Genomic DNA, 11,908 nt, shown 5'->3' with positions numbered 1-11,908 from the left:
CGGAAACAAAGAGGAGGAGAATAGATTGGAGTGGAGATCTTTTCTCTCAGATTATTCCAGTAGATGTTGCATTTTGCCTTGAGTGCATTCTAATTAGTGCGATTAAATCCACTCCACTGGTATATGTACATAGGCAGTGGTGATGCTAAAGCAAGCTTATCGCCACAAGAATCAACAACAACCGTTTGTGCCCTAACTTACCCCCGGGCCAAGTCTTATTGCAACTAATGCTTTTGTTCTATTTGTGGCTGGCTTCATTGTGACTGCTTTGATGTTGGTGGCTGTAAGTGCTCTGCTTTGCATATTCTGCTCTCCTTAGTGATACGTCTTTAATGATATTACGCTGTCGAAAGGAGCTTTGTGCATTCTATTTAACCGACTATTCTTTTTTTTTTGCACTTTTGCAAAGAGATAAAGCACCGCAGCAGATTTTCCATAGTGAACTTGAACACTTTTAATGATCCTACTGAACACATTTTAATTCTGTTTGTTTTCGTATTAGTTTAAGAGCCACCCACTTTGAAATTCACTACTAAACGCGGGTGCCAGTTCAGTGCAGGCCAGTGCTTTGAACTGTGGGAACAGGATGAGGTCACTGGCTATCTGCGCAGCAGTATAGAAGGCAAACTTAAAGGCTGAAGTGAACACAGAGAGGGACAATGATGAGAAAGACCCATGTTATTTAGTGGAACATAAAGCAACAGAAAAGCCTTTTGATATCATCCCCTTTAAGCCCAGAGGGACTCTATGATCTTGACATTTAGTCAGGGTATTCAGGGGGCAGAGATAAAGTAATTGAGGTTTTCTTTTTTTTGGTCTTCTCATAACTGCCTTAAGCTTCCTAACTGTGGCGAGATGGAACTTTTTGCACCAGTTTCTGTGTCGTAATTAAACCATTTATTGTTTTGATGATAGTATTAAGCATTAAACGTCAAGGAAGTTACAGACTTTGACAGATTAGTAATTAAGTATAATTGACCACACATAAGTTAGCATCTAAGTAGGCGACTAATTGATCTCCCTGTCATGTCCAAATGTTCTGATTGATGATAAAAAACGACATTGAGAGACTGTCTTAAATAGTTACACCATCGTGTCATGTCACATTAGTTCATTTTTCAGATGAGTTAGCGCCTGCACAGAAAGACAGAATACGGGCCGACAGCTCTTCCCGAGGCTTCACCAATTCTTCGAGCCGCCCACAAAATAGCTGCGCCCTTTTTCATTTGGGCTGCGGATGAAGAGCGCACAGTGTTTGGTTCACAGTAACATGTCATCCCTCTGCTGATGTTCCAAGGAGATAAGCAGCATTAACAAATATGGTAATAGTGGTTAACTATTGCTCAAACTGGCAAAAAAGTTTCATCTTGAGATCGAAGCAGGAAGTTGTTCAATTATCTCATCTCCCAGCTTTAAAGAGCAGCATGACAGGCACTTACTTAACCGTTTTACAGTTTTCCTTTTTATTTTATTTCTTTTTTTCCTTTTTTTTTTTGGCGCAGCTCTTTTGAAGCGTCAGACTTAAGGTCATAGCTTTAAGTTCGGTGGCTGTATCGGTCACATGTGAGAAGTGCATGAGAACAAATGTCGTCTTCACTCAGCAGGACCAGAGAGGGATGTGAGACACATTGTTAACATACACCAGTTCCATTTAGAAATGGACGTTTTAATGTGCTGAGTTAGTGCTTAGTTTTACACTTAAGGACATGTGTGAAGGCACACGTGTGTCTGTGTGAGTGCCTGAACGTGTGCATACTTCATGCCCCGAGGAAGGGGGTGTGGGGCGGGGGTTTACGCTGGAGCCTTTCCAGTTGCTGATGCATTACAGGCAGATTGGCCCCCAAATCGGATTATTTGCTGTGGACTGACACCACACTGAGATGACATCTCCTTTAAAGTGGAGAGGTGGCCTCCACTCACACTCTGGCCACTACTTAAGCAGCAGCTTCAATATAATTCATTTATGTCCTGGATATGGCTTCAATCTTTTGAATAACGCAAGAGTACTGCATTTACCATTAGAGAAATGAATGTCACCTACATCTTACGGAGGTGCATCCTGTACTTTGCTGATAAAAAAAACCCCAACAACAATATTTCCTAATGCCTCCTGGCATTGCCTCGCTTTAAGAGCGACACAGAGAGTTGCTTCTTCTTCTCACGAGTGCTGTAAGTGGAAACATACAGTAATATTTATCCTCTTTCAGTGTACAATTAGCACGTCATCTCCTGCTGCAGAGTGGATCATCTAATCCATCGCCACTTCAAGCTGCTTTAAAATAGATCCAGTATGCGCCAGGTAATTTAGTGTCAGTTCTTTGTGCCTCTGCCCCTCCTCTTTGAGTCCGCCGCTTGTCATAAGGTTAGCACGCTCTGTAATTGATACTAAATTTGTCATGATGTGGATAGCACAGTTCAAGTGGTTTAGTGTACCTAAGAGTCGCGTTGTTCCCATCCCCAGTTTGTCATTGCTGTGCTGCCACCAGTCCATGCATAAAATTAGGCGGCCATGCTCATTGACATGGAGTGTCTCTTCCCTATTTATCCTGCTTGCCCGATAAATAACCGGTGTTTTCATTGTTGCCCATGGTGCAGTCCCTAACAGAGAGGAGAACAGAAACACAGCAGATAAGCTCTTGTTTTTTGTTTGGGTTTGTTTTTTTTTTTTGAGGGGGGGGGGGAGTTGCAATCACTGCAAGAGAAAGTCGTAAAAGTCGGTCTTTTGTGTACTGATGTGAAGTTAATCTGATTTTAATTTAATTATAAGAGTTAGTTGCGGAGGGCACAGGCATTGGGGTGTTTGTTGTAAGAATGTTCTGACATTGGCGCAGGTATGGGGCAGCTAGCATGTTAATTAATGATGAAGATCCTGACAATATGCAGAGGCATGACAGCGTTAAGCCAGTCGGCTGCTGCTTCCTTTGCATATTAATAGATCCTTCATTATTATTTAATATGACAGCTGCTCCAAGGGCTACCATCAGACCTTGTCTCTGTTATTTGCTGTTTTGTGCTCCCCATGTGACAGTACCATGCTATTCTCTATTTGTTGAAATGTTCCCCCCTTTCTGTTTCCTCGCTGGTGTGACTCTCAACATGCGACCGTGATGCGCTGTTAGTTTTGTGCTCTGGAGGATTCGGACTCGCCGGCGCGTCTATACGAGAAAAGTGTCTGAATCTAAAGGTGACTTTGAAGGACTATATGAGGCTGGATTGTTTTGTTTGCATAGTAATGAATGCAGATTAGCACCGAGTGGGATTGGTCCTGTTGACGTTTAGACTTCTAGTGGCTTAATAGACTTGTTGTTGGGCGCCAACATCTCCCTGGCTTCCTTATTACACGCGCTGTATTGAGGTGTGCGTTGTGTGGATATGACAATTGATCCGGCGAAATGAAGCAATTATCAGAACAAAGATTTCGATTTATGGAGTGTGTCACTTAGTCAAAGACAGGGGTGGATGTTGCGGGCGAATGATAAATGAAAAATGGAAAAGTGATCATTTCATCCGTTTCACAATGGTACGAATCAATTTCCTAGCCTTTATTTTCTCGCTAAACGTTTGATCAAAACTCATCACCTCCTACTTTCCGTTTCCTTTTTGCTTTAGTGGCTCTACAGTTTAGTCGACTAAAGAAAAAAATTATATTATATATATGTGTTGAGGACAGATAGGCTGCAGTGCAATAAACCACCATATTCCTACAAGTTAGAGAGCATCAGAAAGCTCCATTGCTGCACTCCTTTTAGCAGCACCTGATTTGTGGGGGGAATTTATCACACAAACAGCCCAGAGGTGATTTCAATATTTACTCGGCAGTCTGTTCTGCATACGTCTCATTTGGAAAACAGTTGACTCTTGCCCATTATACACAAATGAAGGCTGACCTTCAGACTGGGCAGAGGCCACATTCATTATGTGGAGAAGTATCACCTTCTTATGAGGCAATGGCTGTTTTCCCCCTCCTCCTGCCCAGCCTATGCATATGGAACAGCAGCCAGGGCCCACTGCAAACGAGAGGGCCCTCGCTGACATGATGTATACTGTACGTCAATATGGTACTGATGTATTTTAAGATGCAAACAAGGCTTTAAATTATATGCACCTCCATGTCAGAGGCTGAGAGTGACTCTCACCATCTGCCTATCAGCTGGGGATGAGAGGAAAGGGTGTCCAGGCCGGTATGCTCTTGTGTGCGCGTTTGTCAGTGCGTGTGTGTCTGTTAGCGCTTGCATGTGCTGGCATGTATCTATTAGAGCCACGTGTTTGATTTCTACCTCTCCTTGTACTTGTGTCTCCCCTCAAATGCATGGCTAATAGCTGCTTTGAGTCCCATCACGGAGACGTGACAGCTTAGCGATGATAAACGGAGACGCCGCTTTGTTCTGCGTCAAACGTAAGGCAAACCTGCATATCAAGTACAAGCAGCACCCAGTGAAAGGGCAGGTGATATACCGTATTGTGGATATGAGTGATTCCAGTAATAGGTACATATCTTTTTCTCGCCATGCATCTTTGATTTTGTTGCTGGGGCTGGCGAGAAGAGTCGTGGGACTCTCCTGAGACACGCCAAGCCTAGAGGAGCTTTAGCACTATCTGTCCCTGCTGTTTGAGACCAGCCTCATGAATAAAGATTTCAGTCACGTTCAATACACCAGAACCCTGGAACTACCACAATGACAGACCAGTGCTTTATGATCTCTGCAGTGTGCTCAGCATATGTATGGCTGTAATATTAGACCTACTATGTCAATCACATCAAGTTCATTTTCATTAAAGTGGATGACCACGTCTAAACTTGCTATTTCGGGATGTATTTTGAGATCGCAGAGGGGATTCAGTGGTGTCAGTATTCATGTAGTTTAACGAAGCAGCTAACTTTGGCCTCAAGTAAATCCATGTAAAATTCTCAAATACATTCAAATTCAGTTCAATTCAATTCAGTCCAGGTTTATTTATTTAGCGCCAAATCACAACAACAGTCACCTCTGAAAGAGCTTTATATTGCAAGGTAAAGACTCTACAATTATACAGAGAAACCCCAACAATCAGATGAGCCTCTTCCCACTGTCACTTGGTGACAGTGGGAAGGAAAAAACAGGAAGGAACCTCAGGCAGAACAAGGCTCACAGAGGGGCAGCCATCTACCACAACTGGTTGGCTGGTTCTCTCTTGAGAAGCCTACTAAATAACCCATATCATCTCCGTACAAAAAACCAGTATGAATATTTGAGTATATTTGAGCCAAGCTCACTGCCACTTTTGACCTGTTGCCTCATCAGTTTCGTACTTCTGCAGACCACAGAACATTTTGAAATAAGAGATGATACAAAAGTTCACATATTGCCTCCTTCTTCATTCCTTAGTTAATTTTCACTCATGGCCCTCTAACTATTAAACTTGCTGGTCTGTCTATAGGATTCCATTGTGCCCGATGACTCGCCTTGACAGTGAGAAGAGCCCTCTTATTATGAGGCACGACAATGTATTGCTGTAAGAAACACGAGCAGCACTGTGAGGTATTATTCAGGTCGATTAGCTCTGATGAATGCATTAGACGGTATCACTGAAGTACCCTCCACAATAAGATTCAGAAGACGCAGCTCAGCACCTATATCTGTTCACTTTAACCTGCTTTACTTAATGTTTAATGCCTGCCCCCCCCCCCTCCCCCGCCGCTGTGTCACACTGCATCACTATTCCTCATTCACTATTATAAGCTGTACACACAAAGTGCTTGCATCATGCGCTGTTATCTTGACTGCATCTTTTTCCATCAAGGTACAAATACATCAATACACAGCGGCGAGGAATGCCAGAGTCTCTGAAACATTCATAAAAATCATATGCTGCCACACACACGGGGATCCATCTCATCAGCATGATAACCCGCTGTGAAGATATCCCCTGTCAGAAGATGAAAAACAAAGTCGTGATCTCGCAGGAGCTTATTCCCCATAGTGTATAAAATTATTCATTGTTTTATTATTTCAAAAGTCTCCCCCCTGTTTTCTTTTTCCTTCATTTTTTTATTTGCCAAGGAGGCTTTTTGAAAGGTTTCGCAGGTGCAGTGGCTCAGCCACAGCAGACATGTAGCGGTCTGTAAGCGCACTGTCTCCTCTGCCTCTTCTCTCCAGGCCTGACAGCAGCGGCGGCAGCAGCTGCCAACGCAGCCATCGCAGAGGCCATGAAGGTCAAGAAGATCAAGCTGGAGGCAATGAGCAGCTACCACGGCAACGCCAACCACCACGGGGCCGACGGAGAGAATGGAGACCTCAGCTCCAGTGTCGGTGAGGATGCCCTTCATACACGCACACACTGTCACAAATACATCTCGCATTAGTGGGAAAAAAATGCAAGCCGCACACAAACACATGCGAAGACCTGCACACTTGCCACCGTTTCAACACACGCTCACAGAACTCTTTTCCAAGACTGCACAATTATCTGCTTAAAAAAAGACAGAAAATGTCCAGAGAGGCAGGGTATTATACACATCTCAATCCTCGGCCGTATAAAACGAGAATCAACACATATTAGGGGGAAAAATGCAGACTGGTTATTAAACAAGTTCCATTTTTGTCAGGGTTGTCAGTAAGTTTGAGCAAATTTGCTTTGATTTGCAAGAGTGAAAGCTTATGCGGTTCCATGCATTGTTCCAAAGGTACCCCAGCAGGCAAAAAAACAATGCTGGCAATCAAACCCTTCATTCTCTCTTTACATGTATCCTGCCTCCTTTCTTTCCAGTCGAGGCTAAAAAGTCCAAAATAACAATAATTCCAGAGCAGGTTTAGACTGAAATATGTCAAAGAAGAAGGTCGTTTCTACACCTCGTCATTAAAGCAGACACACTGTTCCTTGTGTCAATGGAGCTTTGTCAAAAGTAATAAAAAGGTTATACGCACACAGAGGCACACACAGACACACAGCTTGCCTTAAACCGAAGACTCGCACAGTGTTCTTTCATGAGATGCTCTTTCCACTGTGCTGCTGCCTTCTCAAAGTTTATAAAGCAATAAACTATTGATTTTAGTTATTTTGTATGCACTGGGAATGCCCGCTTTAGTAATGTAAGTCATGTTTTTCCGAAAGTGTTTTATGTTGAAAGAAAAAAAAACAACTCCTAATAGCTAAGTGAAACTGTGAACACAGTTTCCCAAAGCTATCAGCTTTTAACAAGGTCTAATTGAATTGCTGTGAGAGCTCTGGTTTTTCACTATGTGCCATTTCAATTAATTATTAGCCCTAAAATGCAGAAGGATTTTTTGCAATATCACACACGAGCACTTAGTGTATTAAAGAGAATGATAATGTATGTTAGCGCGGATTCATGAGCCCGTTCCGAATTATAAACCAAGTGTAATCCCCGTAGCTTTGCCTGCTAAATTGAGGTTTTGATTCACTTACTGTAATAAATGGCTTGACTCCTGAACACATTTCGACAATAATACTTGACACCATGGAGCTTGTGGAGTGCGAGATGAAAACAGGATGTGTTTCTAAGCAGATTTAACAATGCGAAATGCATAAAGTGTGAGGTCATCACTCCGAGAGAATGGAGTGTGTAAAAAAAAAAAAAAAAAAGAGAGAGAGAGAGAATACGAGCCTGCGAGGTCACGGAAATAAAGATAAATGTGAGTACTAACAGCAAGGCTGTGGCAATGGAGCTAATAAGAAACTGTTTTATCTTTTTACAATTTAAATTGTAACCTTGAGCCCACAGCCAGCCACACAGGCTCCCGGTAGAATCATAATTCTGGCAGGGGGGAGCAGTTCTAGGTGTGGGTGCATGGGCCACAGCATTAGCTCTCTGAGTGAAATATATGGCAGTGACGCCTCTCGGCCCCATCCACAATCAATTGGATTCTTTTCCTTTAATATTTACTCGCTGCGATGAGATGCTCGTCTGCATGGTGATGAACAGTCTGCCACTGGCGTTTGAAGGTGACCTGTCAGTGAGTATGGACAAATCTCTCGCTCGCAGAAATGTAGAAAATAAATCATTAGGGGCAGGCAGTCAGACAGGGGCCCCTCTCTCTCCCTCACTCTCCTCGGATTTAAATCAGCTCAGATTTATGATTTGAATTAATGCTTCGTTTGGTCAAAGGAATGGTCGCAGAGACAAATGATGTTTGGTACTGAAACCATCCTAATATTGATTACTGGGTGTCGCAGCAATCTCTTGTTTATATCAAGCACTCTCCTGTGACAGGGTGGCCAGCAGGAGTCATCCTGATAATACGCTGGAGATATATGGCCCGCTCTGCACTGCAGAGCCATGAAACACAAGCTAGCAGCATGTTGTCTTCTTCATCTAGCCCCAGACTTTGCTTCACATGTTTTATTTTTAATGAAGGCATTTTGGGATTCCACAGTTGCGAGACTTAACAAGGAAGCCTGATTACAGATTTTACTTCAGATTCCATAAAGTGGCTCGCTCGGGTTTGATTTATGAGCTTTTTTTTTTTGCTTTTTTTTTGCTTTTTTTTTTTTGAAGTGCGAATCCCTAATATATCCAGCACTTGAGCCTATTATCCAATAGCTATCGAGACGTATAAATCAGTTGACTGATGTAGCAGAGGGGGAAATGCATTTGGCTGGGGCTTTTGTTGGGACTGGACTGACTGTTGTTCAGAGTGCTGACTGGGGAATGACTTCATGCTGTTTTTAAACAGACTCAGACCACAGCTGCTCTGAGGAAATGGACTGGCGTTTTATAATCAACCGGCTTAAACTAAGACCCACACAAACGGATGTGTTTACTTACACAAATTATGTTACCATCCACGATAGGAATTGATATGATAATGAGCATCCTTCTGATAATACCACTAAGGACATAGATCCATTTAATCAGAAAAGAGCCACTACATCAACCCGTGGAGGGGAAACGAAAAAGAAAAAAAGCCTCCTCGGGCTAAAATACAGAATACAGGTGCCTCATCTCAGTGTTTGTCTGAAGCAGTTCTTGTATTGTGAAGCGCTTAAAGCAAAGCACAGCAGAGCCAGCCAGTGAAGGACACTCTGTACTGTTTGTAGAGTTGGATTGCCCGCCGCTGTCTTTGTGTTGATGTAAATTGAACAGGCTAATGTTTCTCCCTCACATTAAATATTCATCACAATTAGACCTTCCTGTTTGCATCAATGTTATTAATTATAAGGAAAAAAACAGCCAGTTCAACTCTCTGCCAAAATAACCAAACATCCTGAGTGAGAGATGGAGAGAAGGAAATAGATATGTATGAAGAAGGGGAGGCAGGAGAGAAGGGTAAAAAAGATACGGAGATGGAATGACATCAAAATGTAAAGAGAGGCAGGATGGTGTGTGTGTGTGTGTGCGTGTGTGGGGTCTTTCTTTGATTTTCCCTCGCACTCTTTAGTTGGGCAGAGGGAGAGCTCTCAAAGCACAATGTGGATTGTTCCTGCGCCTCTCAGGAAATGCCACAATTACAGATCACAGACCAAGCAAAACACGTGTGGCGCTTGGCCTTGAGGGGGATAAACAGCCTGCCATTCCCTCCCAGTGCATTGACCCTAGCCACAACCTTCATTACTGGGAGAAAAAATATTGTCAGCTGCCCACTAACAAACACCTGCCAATTCCAAGAGAAGGAATTGGGTTTGTTTTTTTTCCAGTTACAGAAAGGGGGAAAAAAGTGTTTCTCGGAGCTTCAAAAAGAACCAACAAAAAAACAGGTTGAGACGATAAGGCAGGGGTTTCACCTTTTGTCCTCTTTTCTCTGTCTCACTTACTTCTCTGTCTTTCACCCTCTGTCTCTCTTTGGCCACTGGGTGCTGCCCTGCCACTCATCTGACTCCTCACCACGCAACTCTAATGGAGCTGAAATCCTGTTTGTAATTAGATATGGGAATTCCACTGTCATCAGCCAGATGATGCCACGACATGCCGGCTAAACAACAGCGCGGCGGTAGAAGGAGAAGACACAACTGTCACTGCTAACATAATCTACCAAAAATGAAAAAAAGAAAAAATCTCTTCCGAGTCCGCACTGTAACATCGCAGCGAAGCTTTAAAAGGAGCGATGCATGAAAACCTGAAAAGCCTTTGTCTCAACATCTGTGGCTTCGGTCCAGGCTGCCTGCGCCCAACAGGGGCGGGTGGGGGAGTGGAAAGCCTCATGCTAGTCTGAAGTTTGGACGGGTGGTGACAGGTACCTGGAGTCTTGCCTGACTGAGTGAGGAGTTGAGGGAAAGAGGTTCTGGGTGAGATGATGAGGAAGCATCATTCTCTCTTTCCAGGGTCATCAGGCTAATTTCTGCAAGCCCTACCCTCACGCTTGCATGTTTGCATGCGTGCGCGCACGTGTGCCTGCGTGCGTATGTGTGTGTGAGAGAGAGAGCGAGGAAGAGGGGGCCTTGGCCCCTGAGAGTGCTCTGTGAGGAGACCACAGCTGTACACTCCCAGCAGCTAATTGGTCCTTATCTAGCTGTCCCATTCATCTTCATTTTTTACCAATTACTGAGCATTATCTGTGTTCTCAGTTGGGTATGGGACTTAATCCTTTTTGGTTAAGCTGGTGCTACAGCTTGCAAATTTCAAATGGAGGAAGGGTGGGTTGGTGGGTGGTGTATTTGGATGTGGTCGGGGAGGTGGGAGGGGCAAAAGTCGCAGCAAAAAACAAACTCCGAAACTTCCCATCATCCCTCACGGGCGAGAAGCAATCAATAAACAATGACATCACATGAAGGGGAAAGGGGGTGGGGAGAAAAAAATGGAAGGGATCAATTATTGGCGTTATAATTCAAGTCCTTGTTTGCAAACGTTGCAGCCGCATTGATTAGGCTGTTCTTGTTGCACTCGCCATTATTGACTTGTTAAGGCCATATTTTCTCATCATCAGTGGTTTTACCTTTTGCACGCACGGATAACAGCGCTTTTAGGGTGGGCGGGGTCATTAATTATTTAGCATGTATTTATTTTAAAGTGAGAGTGAGAAAAAAAAAATCACCGTGTTTACGCCACAAACAACACAAAGTATAGTACACTGCTCATCCAGAAGGTACATCAAGACGCCGCAGTCTGAGGCAGTTAGCCTTAATTTTCTGAGATCAATGCATAACTAGACTCCTCTCTATATGGGGTCCGTGCTTGGCCATGTTGCAGAGCTGAGTGGAGTCAGGCTTGAGACCATGCACTAATTACTGGAGTGTTCACTGCTCTGTTGGATAGCATTTGTGCAATTTTGGAACATATAAGAGAGTCAGTGCGCTTTGCGATAAGCCGCTAAATAAGACATTAAGATGACAGCGCGTGTGAGTGGAGAAATGATAGTCGTCGAATGTGAGCCGAACACGGGGCTAAAATGGGTAGAGGTGACGCGCACCCGGGCGTATATTTACTGGACATACAGGCATGCGTGTCAGCACACACAGACAAAGCCACGCACACAAAAGCAGGACCCATATAGAGAGACACTGCTCTTGCACTTTGATAGGGATCTGTTTGGTCACATTCTCTGTGCCAGCTGTCAGCCCAGCTCCACTGCTGCGATTTAATTAGTCTGTTTATGTCCTTTCTAATAATAAAGCTCTCTGGGTGGAAGGACACGTCCAACTAGCTAACTACGCGCTCCAACCTGCTAGCTGCATTAGTGCTGGTGGCCCAGCGCAGCTGAATGTGGGCCATGATGGAGGATGGTGGCAACTTCCTGCACCTCTCCTCTAGAACAGTGGCCCTCAGGCTCAGATCTAGTATCACCCCCTACTCAATCCTAACCTTAACCATTAGGGGATAAAGCACATACTGACCTGATATGAGTGTCTAGGGGCAACTTCATCCATCTTCCTCTCTAGCTCTCTTGTGGGAGCCTTTGTCAGCCAAAGCTCTTTGGAGAGACTAGATTGTAGCCATAGGCTGAATGGAATTCATTTCACGAACATATCATAA

General features: G+C 43.9%; 1 protein-coding gene across 3 annotated transcripts in view; it reads left to right on the top strand.

Moving 5' to 3' along the window:
• The window catches only part of dachd (dachshund d), a 90,063-nt gene that overhangs the window by 47,120 nt on the left and 31,035 nt on the right, over positions 1-11,908 (top strand). For all 3 annotated transcript variants that reach the window (XM_014337739.2, XM_042221831.1, XM_014337738.2), the window contains exon 3: positions 6,138-6,290. In XM_014337739.2, the coding sequence (XP_014193225.2) occupies positions 6,138-6,290 (153 nt within the window). The remainder of the gene's footprint in view (positions 1-6,137; positions 6,291-11,908) is intronic.

Source organism: Haplochromis burtoni, unplaced genomic scaffold (genome assembly GCF_018398535.1).
Source record: "Haplochromis burtoni strain Fernald_Lab_line unplaced genomic scaffold, NCSU_Asbu1 Contig_75, whole genome shotgun sequence".
Taxonomy (NCBI): domain Eukaryota; kingdom Metazoa; phylum Chordata; class Actinopteri; order Cichliformes; family Cichlidae; genus Haplochromis; species Haplochromis burtoni.
Note: the sequence above shows the minus strand (reverse complement) of the source record. Positions and strands in the feature narration are given on the sequence as shown.